The sequence below is a fragment of the Balaenoptera ricei genome, chromosome 9, assembly GCF_028023285.1.
Source record: "Balaenoptera ricei isolate mBalRic1 chromosome 9, mBalRic1.hap2, whole genome shotgun sequence".
NCBI lineage: Eukaryota > Metazoa > Chordata > Mammalia > Artiodactyla > Balaenopteridae > Balaenoptera > Balaenoptera ricei.
The window spans coordinates 41918437-41937646 of record NC_082647.1 but is presented as its reverse complement, the minus strand read 5'-3'; the positions used below and the strand labels follow the sequence as shown (position 1 = coordinate 41937646).

At 41.6% G+C, this 19210-nt stretch overlaps 1 protein-coding gene across 3 annotated transcripts in view; it reads right to left on the bottom strand.

Moving 5' to 3' along the window:
* AOAH (acyloxyacyl hydrolase) overlaps nucleotides 1-19210 on the bottom strand; it is a 195175-nt gene that overhangs the window by 70874 nt on the left and 105091 nt on the right. For all 3 annotated transcript variants that reach the window (XM_059933610.1, XM_059933609.1, XM_059933611.1), the window contains one exon: nucleotides 1040-1131. In XM_059933610.1, coding sequence (XP_059789593.1) covers nucleotides 1040-1131 — 92 coding nt within the window. The remainder of the gene's footprint in view (nucleotides 1-1039; nucleotides 1132-19210) is intronic.

Here is a 19210-nt window from a genome sequence, read left to right as displayed (position 1 = left end):
TATAGTTGACTGCAGAGACAGGATGAGCCTTATTTATCTTTGAAATAGCTACAGCATCTGTGCCTTATTAGGTAGTAAGTATTTAATAAGTATTTTAAAAATGAGTGAGTAAAGATAAGAATAAATTATTCATGATATGCGATGTCCTCTATTAAATTAAAAAATGGGGTGCTCAAACTCTAAATGGCTGTCCCCAGGCCCCGAGACAACACCCAATCACACACAGCACACTGGGCTTGTGTGTCACTCAGACTCGCCATGCATCTTCTCTACTTTCAACTCCAGAGCATTAAAGCCAGGATGATTCTAGGACCTTGAGACTTGCCTGTTGCCTTTTTTTTTTTTTTTTTTTTAACAGCTCATGCAGCTCAATATCAAAAAAACAAACAACCCAATTCAAAAATGGGCAGAAGACCTAAATAGACATTTCTCCAAAGAAGATATACAGATTGCCAACAAACACATGAAAGAATGCTCAACATCATTAATCACTAGAGAAATGCAAATCAAAACTACAGTGCGATATCATCTCACACCAGAATGGCCATCATCAAAAAATCTACAAACAATAAATGCTGGAGAGGGTGTGGAGAAAAGGGAACACTCTTGCACTGTTGGTGGGAATGTAAATTGATACAGCCACTATGGAGAACAGTACGGAGGTTCCTTAAAAAACTAAAAATAGAACTGCCTGCTGCCTTTTAAAATGTTAATATATGAGAATATATAAGCAAGTAAACTTCTTTGTCTCTTGAGTCAGAAAAATTCAGTGATGTGCTTGAGTATTTTTCATCAGAGGTCAACTCTAGAGCCCCTGAGCAGGAAAACCCACTCCTTTCAAGCAGGGGTAAAGTCTAATTTGCATAATGCCCTACCACACGGTAGACTCTATGTCAGTGGTGGGTTTGTTGTATGCCACTCATGTTCCAGAAGCAATTTCTAATAATTCTCATTTCAACATCTTGGGGACAAATCTCATCTCCTGTTGTTTCCTTACATAGACATATTGAAATGTTTGAGGGTGTGCAAACATACATACCCGCTAGTGGAGTCCAGAAATCCAGTAGCGCCAGAGAGTTGGGGCCAGTCGAGCTCATTGGTAAGAGCTGTTGGTAAACTGAAGAAGGATTTCTAAAGGAAAAATAAAGTAGTAATTATCAAAATGATCACTTGTTTTCTATAAGGAGTAAGATTATTGCTCAGGCATTGTGGTCTGTCTGCCTCTCTCTCACTCTCTTTCTTAATCTCTTTCTTTAAGGGCCTTTGCATTTAAAGCATATACCTCTTAAGGTTAACCATCATCAGAAAATTCACAAAGATCAGCATCATTCATGAACTGGCTTCCATTCAGCTCCTGGGAAAAATGTAGAACGCATGGCAGCTCATATTCATCCCTCATTTGAGAGAGGTGCTTCAGTAGACAAGTAAACTTTCCACTCTTTAATTTCTGAGATTTTCTCCATTTCTAAGGCTAGATAATCAGAAAATTGATTGTCTGGAAAATAATAATACCCAAGCCTCCAGCAAATATGCCTTCCCTGAGTTCAAAGCTATGCCTTCAGTCATTAGGATGGTGCCTCCTGACCTCCTTGGGTGGGAGGGGGGTCCTCAGACACCTTTGAAAAATCTAATTGTGGTTCCTTTCTTCACGAAGATGCACATATACTCAACATGGCCTGTGATTTCAAGGGGTTCACAGAACTCCTGCAACTCTTGCATAGGCTCCTGCTCAAGAACTCCTGACATAGAGTGTTGACAAAATTAGAATTCCTTTGAACCACATTCTATGACTTGTGCAAAATCACAGAAGAAAAATGTTGCCAGCTGTGTCTCCTGATTGTTCCTCCTCCCCTCTGGTCTAATTCCTAGAAAAAGCTTATCTAGATTGATGTGTTCAGAATAGGGTTGCCAGATTTAGCAAATAAAAATACAGATGCTCAGTGAAATTTGAGTTTCTATAAACAAAATGTGGTATATACATTCAGCAGAATACTATTCAGTCTTAAAAAAGATGGAAATTCTGACACATGCTACAACATGGATGAACCTTGAGGAAATTATGCCAAGTGAAAGAAGCCAGTCACAAAAAGACAAATACTGCATGATTCTATTTGTATGAGCTATCAAGAGTAGTCAAATTCACAGAGACATTAAGTAGTATGGTAATTGACAGGGATTGGGGGGAGAGGAAATGGGGAGTTGCTATTTAATGGGTATAGAGTTTCAGTTTTGCAAGATGAAAAGTTCTGGACGTTGGTTGTATAACAGTATGAATATACTTAACACTACTGAACTGTACGTTTAAAAATGTTAAGATGGCCAATTTCATGTTATGTGTATTTCACCACAATTTAAAAAAAGGAATATGCAGAAAGTTGAATTGAAATTAAACAGGGAATAATTTTTAGTATTAGTATGTCCTGGACAATATTTGGAACATACTTATACTTTAAAAATTATTTGTTGTGTATCTAAATTCAAATTTAAGTGGGTGTCCTGTATTTTACCTGGGAATCCCAGTTTGGATAAAATCTCGGAAAGCCAATGATCCCTTTTTGCCTTGGCTGACAGGAAACCTCAGTGCCTGGCTGCAGGAAGCAGTTTATTTCAGGAAATAATGTCATCTCCTTCATGTGCTCTGTGTTTCTCAACCTTGAAAACCCATGCCCCCTTTGGATGAACATGAAAGCCTTGAGTCCACCTTCAATCTTATTTTAAAATGAAAAAGAAATGAAAGATAATGCCTAAGACAAATCACATCAAAGCAATTGTAGCACTGAATACGACTTTTCAAATGGCCTACGGTCCTGCCCCCTGCTCACTTTCTCACCCATGATCATCCTTACCTTGTCTCCTAGAGAGAATCTGAATATGGAGGCTGTGAGGGAAGGAAAAGCCACATTTCTCTCTCCTTAACCATTCAAAAATGTATCTTTATTGTTTTTTCTGATTACAAAGTAGTACATGCTTCTTATAAAAATTCAAACATTACAGTAATATACAATGTGGAAGTGAAAGTCCCCCATCACCTCTCCTTAAGAGATAACTATTATGAGATAACCACTCTTAACACTTTGTATTATTTATATGTATATAATATATAATGGAATCTACTCATTCTTCCTGCTTCAGAGTGTGTGATCGTTCCTAGTATCATATAGAGAATGAGTACTCAAAAGAAATAAAATAAAATTTGTATTTCTCAGTTTTGGACTGCTACTAATTGAATGCGTTCCCCCAAAAGTTGGGTTAAAGGCCTAACCATCAACACCTCAGAATGTGACTTTATTTGTAATTGGGCCATTGCAGATGTAATTAGTTAAGTGAAGATGAGGTTGGAGTAGGAAGGGTTCCTAGTCCAATATGATTAGGGGTTCTTATAAGAAGCAGAAGAAGAGAAGCTAGAAAAGAGGCATGGAACAGAATCTCTCTCAGATCCCTCAGGAGGAACCATCCTGCTGACATCTTGATCTCCACCTTCCAACTTCCAAAACTATGAGAATAAATTTCCTTGGTTTTAAGTCACCCAGTTTGTGGTTCTTTGCTGTGGCAGCCCTAGAAAATGAGGACATGGCCTGAATTGGACAATTTGCTTATAGTTCTTATGATTCAGGGGTCCAAGATATAAACCCTTCTATTATGCTGACTTCTCAAACTAAGTCATATAATAAATATATTCCACATGCACTGGTTATCCCATGGTGCCTTGCACTCTTTTCCATGGCTCTGTGAGCTTCCTTCACTCCGCTTTCCTCAATCACCTCCCCCTTGCACATGTCAATCCCAAGGTCTCCAGCCTTATTCTTATCCCAAGTGTGATTTCCAGCACAGTAGGTGCTGGAAGTGGGTGGGAGGTGGTTGGGAAGGACGGCTTCTTGGGATGCATCTGTATTTGTTATGATTTATCCCCGTCAAAGGAGCAGCAACAAACTCATGGAAAGGAGGCTCCCAGTAAGTCTCAGAGCACCATGCAATTCCAGTGACTGGCACTTTGTTCCCCCTTAGCAAGAAGCACCCACCACATTACCGTGGTGGAGTTTTGAGCAGGAACTCTCTTTTAGTTTTTGTTCCTCCTGGCGCTATAAATCAAATGTTTTCTCTGTTTGTTTATCTTATTTTTTTTCCCTAGGCCTTTCTGCTTATAATGTGTGCTTGCTGTAGGATTTGAGAATATTCAATTCTGCTGGAGAAGACAAGAAAAACAAATAGAATAGATAAAAATCATAAGATGTGGTAAGTCGAGATAGTGAGCAAGCAAGTGGTTTGTGAGATGCAGGCAGAATTTATGAGCTGTGTTAAGTAAGTTAGCAACCTGTAAAAACATGTTAAAACTTAAAAGAACGATACAACACTCCCCCACACCACCCTCTCACATTTTTCTCAGTCATCCGCACAATGACAAGCCCAGATTTGGGAAACTGGGTTTGGAACTGGGCTTCTGATTCTGGGTGGGTCTGCTCTCTCTTTCAGAAGAAGTTGTTAGGCAAGAACTCTGCTGACATAGGAAGGTGTGTCTGATACCCTCTGCAGCCTGGAATAATAATGGCGGGGATGGTAGTTCTGAAGTGTGCCAGCAAAGTGGGGAAAGGGCTCTGCTCTAGGAATTAGGAGATCTGACTTCTATGTCTGGCTCTACAAATACAGTAAAATTTCATGGTTTGGATATGACACTCTGGAAATAGGTTCCATACTTCATGCAGCCCCCGTTCTCAATCAGGGTTGGGTAAAAAAAATTTATCTCCCTGGTGGGGGAAGAAAAGATGTTGAGAAAGGGGTAGGACCAGTGAGGAAATGGCCAGCCACCCTGTCTTGAGAAGTGGGGTCTCCATGTCCCCAGCATTCTCCCAGCTCAATCTCTCTGGATCAACCTGAAGAAATGGTCTCAACTACCTGGGAGAATCCTGGACCCTTTGCTCTTCAAGAAGCCCTCACCATCTGTGGAATCATCCCTACCAGGTGCTGAATTATAGCTGGGATCAGGGTGGGTTTGCATTCCATAGTTTTAGCCCTAGAAGGCCCAGGAAGGTAAACTGCATAGGTGTATCCTGGTTATTTGATTGACCTTGAAATAACGCAAATTTGTGTTTTCCTGGTTAAATATTTTCGACATCACTTATGGTGTTATGGCAAGGTTTTACTACTACTAACTGTGCAAAATCAAGGAAAATGTAGCTTTACCAGCGTTCCAGCTCTGACGTCTCTCATTATACCCTATCTACTTCAATAAGACTGTTGGGAGGACCAAAAGACAGTGAGAGAAGCAGGTTGACAGGCACAAGGCCTACACTATGTAAAGCATCATGTTTAGGATGGATCACCTAGTCTCTCCCTTTCCAAGTGGATTGTCCCAGGTTTTAAGAAGAATAAAGTTTATTGCCAGATAATAGAAAAGACTTGAGCAGACAAATGGAAGCCTCAACATATTTGTTCTTCCTTAGGAAATTTGGTAGCTAAAAATGAGAAGTAACAGCCAAAGGTTTTATAGACCTTAGCAAAAAGAGAATGTTTAAGTCATATCACATTAAACACTAAAAGCCTTATTTAAGCAACATTATACTCAAGATATTTCAGGTATTTAAGGCAGGAAATATGCAAATTAAGATCTCCCTCATGAGCTCCTGCTTATTCTTCTTAAGCATTTATGTTCTCAGGAAACTCATCTTAAATGTACCTTAAATGTGCATATGTGGAAAGACTTTATATTTACCAAGAAACATTTTCCAGACTTGTAAAGAGCATCAGAAACTCAATGAGTATTAAATCAACTACTGCATTGCTTCAAGTTTTCTTCTGATTTTATCAATGACATAAAAATGTTTTATGTCATAATTGGCAAGTGTATACCATTTTTTGTGTAATCACTTTTTGAGCAACCACTGTGTATCAGAAGCTGGATATTACCTCTTAGAAAAGAAGAAGTACACAGGTCTATGGCTTCCCTGGTGGCACAGTGGTTAAGAATCTGCCTGTCAATGCAGGGGACACAGGTTCGAGCCCTGGTCTGGGAAGATCCCACATGCCACAGAGCAACTAAGCCCGTGTGCAGCAACTAATGAGCCTGGGCTCTAGAGCCCATGAGCCACAACTACTGAGCCCACGTGCCACAACTACTGAAGCCCGTGCCTAGAGCCAGTGCTCCGCAACAAGAGAAGCCACCACAATGAGAAGGCCGTGCACCGCAACGAAGAGTAGACCCCACTTGCTGCAACTAGAGAAAGCCTGTGCGCAGCAACAAAGACTCAACGCAGCCAAAAATAAATAAATTAAAAAAAAAAAAAAAGAACAAGTACCCAGGTCTCATACAAACAGCAGTAAATTAAATGACCATGCCTCAACCCAATCAGAGATACTGAAAAAGGCCCTTTTAAGATGGCACCTCCCATCACTCATTCTGGTCCACGGAGGATTTCTGTATTTTCTGTTGGTGGAAGAATCCCTTACATTGGGCATCAGGGCCCAGAAAAACTATTGAGAAGAGCACTTAGAGGGAATTTGGATAACTTGCCAAAGTCACAGAGCCGGTAAACAGTGGTGCTGGGATTTGAACCCAGGTTCTGGTGGAACTAAGAAAGGAGAGGCTTGGAGCAGACAGGGGTCCTCATAAGCTCAGCTTTTGATAGCCCTATTGTATCTGGTCCTTGCTTTTCCCTTAAGCTGCCAGATCTCCTGGAATCACAACATTGGCTAAGCTGGGTTTGCTAGTTTTTGAAAATGAGGTTTCCTGATTGCCTGCTGAGGGGACGGTCTCTCAGACACTGCTTCGGGTAAGAAGTTCAGAAGCCAATTACAACTCTCTAGAGTTGTCTGCAACTTTTCCTCCTCTGTGTTTCTCTTTTATGGAAGCCATGCATAATTTATAAAGAATGCAGAATGAGTGTTCTGGGGATAAGTACTGAAATGATATGTGGACCCTACACAGACACCTACACACACACCCCACTCACATTCCCAGGGCCTGACACATGCTGGGGAAAGGTAGCCACAGAGAACAGTGCACTCTGCTGCTCTGGAGGTTTATCTTCCAGCGGGGCCTGGCAGAAGAAGTTCTGGGGGAACAAGGAGAGAACAAATCATCGGGTTTCTGCCTCTGTAATCTCAGGCTTAAGTAGACCAGGCAGCACTGTTCACTCAGCTAATGCTTTGATATAGACAACTTTAAGAACATAATGTAACTCTGAGTTAGATTTGTAAACTTTAGCAACTCATGTGCAGTGAGACGAGTCTGCTGTTGAGGTCCCTGTGGCCCTATAATTCATTACATACAGAGAGAGAGAGAGAGAGAGAGAAGGAGACTGAGAAACACAGCAAGTGCCAGACTGGCATTCTGTTGACCACTGTGCCTTATTCGTGGAGCTCACAGTCTAGAGGGGCACAGAAAATAAACACTTCTCAGCTGAGTAACCTGGAAGACTTTCTTTAACTCCTCTGTGTCTCACTCAGTTTCTTATCTATAGAATGGACAAATAACAGCACCTATATCATTGGGTGGTTGAGAGGATTAGAAAAGATAATCTGTGCCTAAAGTTTAGAATTGTAAGTGCTCAATAAAAGTTAGCTATTAGTGGTATTGATAAGAAGTCCAGGGTAATAGAAAAGATACCTATTCCACATGTGGAGATTTGGGGAAGGAATCTTGAAAGAAATGTTATCCAGTGTAAGTCCTGTAAGGTTAGTAAGATGGAGCCAGTGGAAGAGGGGTAGGGAAAAAGAGTTTAAGCATTGGCTATGCCATATGTAAAAACACAAGGCTAAATCCATCATATTATATACAAGGAAGACCAACAAACTCCCCCACTCCGCCCAACCCCAAACACAAAATTTACCAGTTATCTATTGCTATGTAACAAATTACCTCTAAATTCAGCAGCCTACAACATAGTACATACAAGCAGATCAGTAACAGTAACTGCTCAGCTCCAGGGATGATGTCTATTCAATGCACATTTAAACTTCAACTTGAGCTAAATAAGTGATTTTCAGGGAAAAGGTATAGTATTTCATCTTTGACCCTATGCCAGTCCAAAAACTTATGGAGCAGAGAAGATAAAGTCAAATAAAGAATTCTAGCAAATATGACCAGTAAATATAAAGAGGACAGAATGGCAGGCAACAATCTTTCATCATTTTGCCTGAAAATAGCTCTTTTTATTTTTTTTTTATTTTTACCTTGTCAGCTCCTCTTAGTCTTTTCCTTTTCCTTTTTCTATTATTTACTAGTTCATCTCTAACCCCATGATTTATTTATTCAATGAATGAGTGGAGGGATGCTTTTATCTAACTGCCCCATATCCAGTGAAAATGCATTGTGTAGTTGGACTTTTTCTACAAATTCAATTCCTTCCATCATCATTTCCAGAGGGATTGGAGAACTGTATCCAAATTCATAAAAGTGAGAAAACAAGAGTTTAAAATGTGAGCCCGCCTGCCTCAACTAAGACCCGGTGCAACCAAATCAATCAATCAATCAGTCAATATTTTTAAAAAATGTCATGTTCACAAATCAATCTTTCATGGGACCAATGAAAAAAATTCTTTCACAAACAGAAAAAAAACTCCTCTAAGGGCCAGAAACGGGCAACAAAGGGTGCTTATCATAAAAGTCTACTCGAGATACCATCATTGGATTTTGCTAAGGTTTAGTCATTCCTGAAGCAGTAGGGCTGCTGTTTGTCTGAGGCGGGGGTAGTTTTCCTTTGAGAGGTAAAATCCAGGCTTAGATTCTAGAAGAAGCCCAAAGTCCACAGTCAAGCTACAGAGGTGAGGACATGGGAATCCGTTACTGGACCACCTAATGACCAGGCCTGAGCTGGGCTCTCCAACCCACTATCTCACTCATAAAAATGATCTCAGTTTCTTTCTCTCCTCTGTTTCACCTGCTACCAAGAAGCTGTCACAAAACCTTGCTCTTTCTATCCTTCCAACTTGAGTTAGTGCTGCAGTCTTCAGCGGTGTATCCCAGAATCTCGTGGGGAGGTTCTTTAAAATATGGATCCTGTTTGGGTAGGTTTGTGGTGGGGCCCTAGAATTCTTATTTTTAAGAAGTGCCCTAAATAGCTGCAGTGACCGGCCAAGTTTGGGAAAGGCCGCTCTACAGGCTACTGCCGCTATTCAACGTCATCCACCATGTGGCACCACCAAGTGCCCCAGCCTCTTCTCCCGGTCCCGTCTCTCCCACCACTCAACCACCTGCAGCCCCTCAGACCTCCAGGCTCGTCACAAGCTCTTGCTCTTCCTTCACTGTCTTTATTGATCACTTGCTACTCATCAGTCAAGAATTAGCTAAATGCTGACCTTGACTGCCCTGAACTTCCTCTGTGAGGTACCCTCCTCCGACTCTCGTCACACCTTATTATATGAGATGACAGCACATTTCCATCTTAAGTCACTAATATGGAGATTCTTTCTTTCACAGCAGCTGAGTCTATACCCTGCTTGATTAATAATTAGTCCTTTAAGAAGTGCTGACCTACCCTCCCTTCTTGCTAATATGTTATGAACGTGAGAGCATGACCTCTTTGGTTCTTCTTTTTTAAAAAATTGAATTATAGTTAATTTACAATGCTGTGCTAGTTTCAGGTGTGCAGCAAAGTGATTCAGTTATACATACATACATACATACATATACATATATACACATATATATTCTTTTTCAGATTCTTTTCCATTATAGGGTATTACAAGATATTGAATATAGCTCTCTGTGCTATACAGTAGGTCCTGTTGTTTATCTATTTTACAGATAGTAGTTTGTATATGTTAATCCCAAACTCCTAATTTATGCCCCCCCATCCCCTTTGGTAACCATAAGTTTGTTTTCTATGTCTGTGAGTCTATTTCTGTTTTGTAAATAAGTTCATTTATATCATTTTTTAGATTCCACATATAAGTGATATCATGTGATATTTGTCTTTCTCTGACTTACTCCACTTAGTATGATAATCTCTAGGTCCATCTATGTTGCTGCAAATAGCATGATTTCATCCTTTTTTATGGCTGAGTAATATTCCATTGTGTATATATACTCTGGTTCTTCTTGATCTATTTACCTTTGGGTTCTTTATCAATTAGGCTTTAAATTCTTGGTGATGCTGTCCTCAATTTCTGCTTCTGGAATCTTTGGACCTTGTATTTCATAATTTCCCTCTAGGAATGATGGTTTAGCTCCTACCTCTGACCAGTCCTCCAGTCATTGCCTTAAGTAGGAAATCCCCAGGAAATCACACAGAAGCCAGTCTTGACCCCCAGACCTTGGCAAGGGCTGGGCTGGGTAATTGCTGTCCTCATCATTCCCGCAGGAGTGGCATGGAGGGAACTAGTTGAAGGAACCAATGAATGAATGATATGTAGCAATCAATTCCAACTATCCAAAATTATTTTTAAATGCTAGGATTGTCCTCTTCCCACAAGCCAACTGATTTGAGATTCTAAATGTCCCCCTATGAAGAGTCACTTCCATGAAACCTATTTTATGGCTGAGGAACTTGAGGGAGAGTGTAGCAAAATGGTAGATATAATTAAGTAGGGGGCAAGAGATTGTTCTCTGGTCTTAGCAACACACTGGATTGCACAGGTGTTTACTGACTCACTACCTCTCTATGCGGAGATGTCTATCTAATGTGCTGGGGGAACAGGCATGTGGGCTGAGTAATTATAAATGCCTTTCAGAAGTATGGAGCTTAAAATAATTTCCTCTTGTAGCTTTTCATAACAACCAGTGTTTATGTCTTTTTAATTCTTGCAGAAGTCAGTGAGGGCTAAGATCACGGCTGTTTTCAGAAGAATGAGCCTGCAAGAGCCCCTGACTTTGCTGGCAGGTAAGAGACCCAGATGCTCACCTTGAGCAAGAAGAAAAGGGCATTGAATTGATCAGGACTCGACAACAGCCCGTCTGGCCTGTGCCCGTGAACAGGGAAAGGGAACACAATAACATTCTGTCTCTTGTGGCCTGATTGCTGTTGGAGAAAAGGATTCACCATGGGGCACACAACTCTCTTTTTCTGACAGAATAAATGAGAAATAACTAGGATTGGGGCTTCTCTCTTCATTGTCTAACATCTTTAATCTGCCAGCCTGCAAGATGTCTGAGGAGCAGAAAATGTAATTTTGTCCAGTTTTACTAAACAACAGCTTTTCCTCATCGGAAAAAATAATAAAGAAATACTCTAACTCTTAATATTTCTGGAGTTGACATGACGTTAGCAGAGATAGAATTTCCATATTTTATTATGCACCATGAAAATCAGCCTTTATGCTTAATGGAAGCTTTATCCTCACTGCTAAATCCAGAGGGCGGAGGCAGGGCGGGTTAGTGAGAGGCAGAGTGAGAGCTCAGATACTGCCTGTGCCACCTGTGGGCTAATAAAGAGTAGCCTAGGCTGATTTACAAAATCATCTCAAAGAGAGGAAAAAAATGCATAGGGGCTTGAAAGATAGGAGCCGCTTTGCTCTCAGGTGAATATGCATTTTCTGCAGCCAGATTAAGGATACATTTTGCCCTTGACACAGCGCAAAATTCAATCTGTGCCTACTTACCCTACAGACAACAGCTTGCCAGGGGTCGTGCTAAGATTTTATAATAGTACAGGCAACAGCCTTTGCTAGCAAAATAAACATTTGGGAAATTGTATTTCAGAATCACTTCTCCTTCCTTCCTGTCTGCCTCCCCACAACTCGACATGCAATTCTGGTTCAGTGAAATGCAGCATTTAATATTTTGGAAGTAATTTTCAAGCAGATGGGGAAGAGGCAGGAGGGCAGCATCTACTGCTGGCCTTGATGATCTCTCTACCTCCCCTTCTTCTGCAACAAAACAACTCAAGCAGTCATTGTTTTTCCTTTGAAAGAAAAAAAAATAAGACAGCATGAAAGTGTTTTCAGATTTGCTCTTTGTTTTTTGTTGAAACCTTTCTAAGTTGAGGTCTTCTGTGTGATATGGGAAGCTCATTTTGAACCTGACTGCTAAGGACATCTTGGAGAGATGCTAAGGTGTTTTTAAGGAGGAAGAGGGCAGAGAGAGGCTCAGAACCCTTAGTTTCTGTGGAACCACGAGGGTGATTCTTCACACTCTCTTTATTGAACTACAGATATCTTTCCAGATGAACACACTCCTAATCTAATTAGCTGTAAACAGGCCTCGCGGGTGCCGCAATGCTTTAACTAGAGGATGGCATGAGCAGGAGGGGAGGGGGGCTGGTGCAGGAAAGATACCCAAGACTGTGAATTCCTTTTCGATGGGCACAGTTGGGATGGGGTGATGTATCTGCAGGAGTGTTTTCTGCCTTATAGGGAGACAAAAGCAAAGACATGTTGACTAGTCTCATAAAGGGCAGAATGGCCTATTATGAACAATGAATACTTGTTTTTCTACAGCACTTACTGCTCTTCCCAGAATATGATTTACTACTTGGTGCAGCAAAGGAATGGCACCAAACACGCTGGGGGTTCCTGAAGGGTCTTGGTTGATAATATGCATCGCGATGGTCAGACCCTGAGAAAGACCACCCAGCCAAATGTTCACTTTGGAAGAGGTGGTCCCATTACTATTCCTCCTGGAACACGAGATCGTGGAGGGATTACAGGGTGAGGTTAGGGGTCAGCAGGTTCTTTCAAGTTTCACAGTCAGTGGTACAGAATCCAAATTCAGAACCTCTTTCTGCTGAACAGGTTGGAGAAAGGTCACACAGCTTCATTTTAAAAGACAGCTTCTGGCTGTTGCCCTCTTCTGTCATTTTGGGAAGGATTCCTAAAGGCAGTTGAGGAGGGGACGATCTGGCATTAAGTGAATAGCAACCAGTGTGCGTGCTCCCTGGGTGAGGCAGGTCCCAGGTTAATAAGGACCTAAAGAAACGAGCATTACTGGGTTGAGGCCATGCTGACCACCAACCAGGCCTCTGATTCCACAGGGCCCATGAGGTTGAGTAATCAGCACTGGCCTCTGACAGCTGTTTCCCTTCAGTTACCCAACCTTGAGCCAACACATAAGATTTCTGCTGCACTTCAATGCCCTTGGACATCTTTGCTTTCTGGTGCCCAGTGCTGGCTGGAACTGATTCCAGACTTGATCTGAAAGGGTTTGAGCGGCATGTGCTGGGTAAACACCAACAGCCTCTGGGCTCCAAGCCCACCCCTCTAATCTCTGCTCTGTGCTATGGAGTTGGACACTGCAAACTACACTTCCCAGATTCCTCTGAGTCTCTCTGCCAGTGAGAGGTGCAGGTGGGAGATGGGCAAGTGGGGGTGAGAGAAGGAGAGGAGGAACTATTTTCTGGTGTCTAGTTGAGGTCGGCATCCCCCAGCAGCTTCCAGCCTCCAGCCTTCTGTGCTACTTCCAGCTCCTCTCCACACTCCTCAGTGGTTCAGTAGCAGCTGGTTTGTGTGCCCTCGGCAGTCAGAGTACAGGCTGTGCAATAGTCCAAACACCAGCTGCACCCCCCCCTCTAGCTTCTGGTAATACCTCTTCCTCCTTGTTGTTCCTTAGCCCTGCAGTCAGCAGCTGCTTTTTGCAATGATTAATCTCTGATAACTTCAGCATCCCCCTTTTTGTTCTAATACCTGTGTAATCAGTTCCCTGTGTTAAATCTACCAGGGTAGCCAATTCCCTATATTAAATCCCCTCTGTTGGAATGCTTTCATTTTCCTGACTGACCCCTCATAAATGGTGACTCTGACAGTGACAAGAAACCCAGTTTAAAAGGGTTCCACATGCTGAATTAGCCAAAATATTGGAGGCTTTCTCTCTTTGCAGTGACATCACTAAAAGGCTCTCAAATAAGGGAACCTGTGGGCAGAGTGAGGACTGAGGAGAGTCTGATGGGCAGAGATGCTCTCTTGGGGAACCTCACATGTTCCGATGTGCTGCAGAAGTACTTTGGTTGAGGGAGTAGCCCACACCATGCTGATGGCTTCCCCATTTTGCCCTGCAGCGGTCTGTCTTAGAGTGCAAGCTCTTCCCTGACATGTGAAGAATTTTGAAAACTACACTGCCGTACCCCACAACCACATCTTTCTTTTGTAAATCCTCAAAGTTTGGACATTGGAGGCAGTGGGAAAACGCTGTGGCAGTGGTTCTCAAAGTCTGGGGACCCCTGAGGATCTTTGAGACCCTCAGAGAGTGTTCATGAAATCACTATTATCATCATAATACTAAAACTTGATTTATCTTTTTTATTTTAATTCACTCATAAGGGTACAATGGAGTTTTCAAGAGGCCACATACATGGATACAGAAGTAGATTGAAGGCAGAAGCAGATAGGGGAATTTAGCTGTCTTCTATCCAGATATCAAGGAGATTCACAAAAGTAGAAAAGAATGCTATTATTTTAGCCTATACTTTTTTTGTTTCAGGAAATAAAGTTGTTATAAAAATATGTTATTTATGTTAATGTGTTTCTTATTGTTATTTTCTAATGAATTAATAAATCCCATTGTGGAGTTGGTACATTCCCTTCACCCTCACTAGTCACTTAAGTTTCATGCTCCAGCCCCTGGTCATCTGGAGTTTAATCCCCACATTGAGGTCAAATCCAGGCAATCCTCTCCAGGATTTTCAATGGCCCAGGTTGGCTCTCCCTTCCTGGGGTCCATATCCTTGCCCCAGGACACACACTCTTTCTGTCCTGATGACTCAGTCACCACCCTTACATTACTCACAGGAGTGTCAGACTCCAGCTTTTTTGACCCCAGTCTCCGAGGACACCTGTCCAAGTCTCTTAGTGGCCTCCTACAGTGAGGGAAAGCATCCTGCCCTTCCCCCATAGGGACAGCGAGCCCCACTGCCATACTGCCACTAGCGATTCCCAGCCTCAAGCTACAGGTTGCAGAAATGGTTTTCACTCCCTTCTTCTGCAGGTCCTGCTGAAGTCCTTCTAATATTTGACTGTGGAAGGTGGGACTAGTTGGCCCACATTGTCTTAGGGTCTCACTTGAAAGTTAGGTAGAAATAAATAGTCCAGTTTTTAACATCTGTTACAAAATCATCCCAAATTTCTAATGAAATATCTATCATTATTTATATTTTATACACAAGGAAATTAAAGCTCAGAGAAAATAAGTAAAGATAAGTGGCTAAGCCAGGATTTGAGCACAGGTATGTCTGATTCAAAGTCCAAGATTATTTTATACAGAGATAATTTAGGGGCTTGAAATTCCCCTCTGGGCTCATGGTGTCAGTTTCACAAATGGCTTCTGTGCCATCAGTAGGGTGGCTGTATATCCCAATATGTCCGGGCCGGTCTGGGTTAATGCCTATTGTCCTCACATAATTAACAGTAATGATCCCTCTTCTCTCAAGTTTGGGCAATAAATTATAAGTCCACCACAACTGCTAGGGTTAGGGGAGTTTGGTGCAGAGGAACCAGAAGTACCAGAAGTTTTGTAGGAGGGCAGACTCTTCCAGTAGAGTCTCCAAAGCCTGGCTTAGACCCTGCAGGGAAGATATGCACTGGGGAGATGAAGTCCAGGCAGCCTCCCCAGATGCAAGGGTGCTGGGAACAGCCCTGGGTTAACCGCAGCCTGAGATATCTGGCTGGAGGAGGGTGGTCTATTCAGAAACTGGACGTAAAGTCCACAGAGCAGGCAGGGTGTGAGAAAACTACATATCCATGGTTGATTCTAGATAACTTCTGAGTCTGTCCATTTCTTTTCTTCCCAATGTACTCTTCTAGCTTAGGACACTTTTACTAGAATAATAACAAACTCCTAGCTGATTTTCTTGCCTGCTCCCCCTTCCTCCCCCACGCCCCCCACCCATGTAATCCATCCTGCCCATTGAAACCGGGGTGATTTTTCTGAAATTCAAGTCAGACTGCTGCTATTTCTTAGTTTAAACCCCTTTGACGGCTTCCTATTGCCTTCAGGATAAACTCTGAGTTCCTTAATGTGACTTTGAGGTCCTCTGAGATCAGCTCCTATGCACCTTCCTAGGCTCTTCTCTTACATTCAGACCTTGTGCTGGATCAATGTCAGTTCAGCCCCACCAAACTTCTCCTAACTCTGCACCCTCTTACTTGTGAGCCTTTGCACGTGCTCTTTCAGCCCCTAAGACACTCCTTCCTAGGTCTGCTGGGACGGATGCCTCCGGTGCCTTCTTCCTCCCAGTTTGGGAAGCACGTGTGCATCACAGCAGCTCACACTCTGGAATTGCCTATTTGCTTTCCCCACAAGGCCTGAAACTCTCTGAGGACCTGGGCTCTTTCCATCCTCTTCACCTCTGTGTCATTAGCTCCTATCACAGGGTTTGGCACATGGTAGGTCCTGGGTTAGGATTTAGTGATATTTTGCTTACAAACATTAAAAGCCAAGTAACCAAAACAGGAGACATCTAAGCTCAACATACATCATGGGTGTCCACTAGGCATGGTACTTATACCTAACCTGATTCTCTGTGCAAATGAAGAGACTCTATAGATAATAAGTTTTAAAAACTGGAAGTCTTTTTTAAAAAGGAGCATTTAAAAAATATTCCATATATGAGTGAACTCATACGGTATTTGTTTTTTTCCATCTGACTTATTTCATTTAGCCTAACACCCTCAAGGTCCATCCATGTTGTGGCTAATGGCAAGATTTCATCTTTTTATTTTTATGGCTGGGTAGTATTCCATTGTATATATATACCACATCTTCTTTTTTTTTTTCCAAATCATGGTTTTGATCTTTATTATCTGATTGATCTTGGGCAGGATCCTTAAGTTCTCTATGCTTCCATTTCTTTTCTTTTTTTTTTTTAACATCTTTATTGGAGTATAATTGCTTTACAATGTTGTGTTAGTTTCTGCTGTATAACAAAGTGAATCAGCTATACGTATACATATATCCCCATATCCCCTCCCTCTTGCATCTCCCTCCCACCCTCCCTATCCCATCTCTCTAGGTGGTCACAAAGCACCGAGCTGATCTCCCCGTGCTATGTGGCTGCTTCCCACTAGCTATCTATTTTACATTTGGTAGTGTATATATGTCAATGCTACTCTCTCACTTTGTCCCAGCTTACCCTCCCCCCTCCCTGTGTCCTCAAGTCTATTCTCTATGCCTGCGTCTTTATTCCTGTCCTGCCCTTAGGTTCATCAGAACCATTTTTTTTTTTTTTAGATTCCATATATATGTGTTAGCATATGGTATTTGTTTTTCTCTTTCTGACTTACTTCACTCTGTATGACAGACTCTAGGTCCATCCACCTCACTACAAATAACTCAATTTCGTTTCTTTTTATGGCTGAGTAATATTTCACTGTATATATGTGCCACATCTTCTTTATCCATGCACCTGCTGCTGGGCACTGGGTAAAGGGGTTCAACTGTATGATGATAGATAGAAACTAAATTTTTGGTGGTGAACACACTGTAGTGTATACAGAAGTTGCAATATAATGTTGTACATATGAAGCATATATAATGTTATAAACTGATGTTACTTCAATAAAAAATAGTAAGTAAAAAAAAAAAGGAGTATGATCTATACTGTCCAGAAAATGAAACCATGAATCAGCTTAATATCCAGTCGTGGATTATGGCTTGTACACTGAAAAGGATAGTATGTAACACTGACAGATATAATGAGTAAAAAGACTAAGTAGCAATGTGGAAAAATGATTATGATTAGTACTAATTTTTAAAAAAAGGAGCATTGCCAATTGCTTACTTGCTATTCTTGTGACTACATAGTGTGTGTGTGTGTGTGTGTGTGTGTGTGTGTGTGTGTGTGTATGCATAGTGAGGGTAGAGTACTGGGGAAGAGAAAAGTTTAAGATAGTGGGGGTAATTTTTTTTAATTTTCTCATAATTGGTTCTAATGTTGACTTTATATCTTCTTTTTTCCCCAATAAGAAGAATATTAAAAGAATATTTCAAAACAAATCTGATACTCCAAAATGTTAAAATGATTCTCTCTGGGTGGTAGCATGAGGGAAATTTTAATAATTTCTTCATAATTTCTGTATTTGCTTATTTTTCTCCACTGAATATTTAACATATCTGATTAGATAAAAGCAACAGAGCAAACATTCCCTCTCTTCCCTCTTTCACTTTGGGCAGATTACTTCCTTCCCTATTGGTTTTGGCCATGTGAGTTGCTTTGCTTATGGGTTGATGGCAGACATGATGCAGCAAATATGTTTGTGTGAGGGTCTTGTCCTCTTGCATTTCTGACATTATCATGAAAAGTGCATGCTCTGGATAGATTGCCCAACCAAGGAAAAATGAGAGACACGTGGAGCAGACCTGGACCCAAGCTTCAGCTTGGAGCGAAGACTAACAGAGCCCAGCCTAGAACAGCTGTGTAAGTGAGAAGAAATGACGATTGTTTTAAGTCATTGAGATTTGGGTGGTGTATACAGCATTATTTTGACAATAACTCAGTGATAAATCTTCATTTTCAACATCAACTTTCTGAGCAAAATCTCTGTCTTTTATTCTTCTTGTCCCATCTTTCATTCTTATCAAATGGTATCCCACAGAATTGGCCCAGGCTGGGAGTGCCCAGGCTAACTTTTAGCTTGGAGAGGAATGTTAACCTGGAGAGATATTTTAAGAATCCTAGAACATCAAAGGCTTGAAATAGATGACAAACTAACACTAAAACTGTAGCGTTGTCTCTACCATCAATAGCATTACTGACATATTGATGAAACTAATGAATCCCAATTACCATTATGCCCGATATGGGTTCCTCATTGCCATTCTCATAGTCATTTTTCTGAACTACTAATTTACTGCCGAAAAGGGATGGGTGTGGGGTGGGAAATAACCCAAACCCAAACCAACAACTGCTGATCTGCAGTTATTTCAATTCATTTGTTGTTGCAAATAGCAAATAAAAAATTGCTACAATCCAAATTCCAATTGTCTGGATTCCAGGATGGGGCTGGCTACTGGGCTTGTGGGAATGATTTCTTTAAAACGTCTTCTCAATGGGTCTTTCTCTTCCTCAGAGACTTAGCACACTGCAGAGAGAGCTGCCAGCTCCAGTGAGAGGCTGTCCTCCCCAAGGGAACCCTAAAGCGAGAGGCACCCCTCACCTCCGCCTCCAGAGGCCAGGTGCGGAATAGGAAGGTCAAGCATGAGGACATCGACCAGCTTGGTTAGCTACCACCACTGCACTGTGTGAGCTGTGTGTCAATCTACTTTTGTCTGGTTTGAATCCAACATACAGTTTCCAAAGCATTTTCACAGACCTTAGCTCACTGAAGCACATGGCCTTCCTTCATCATCTAC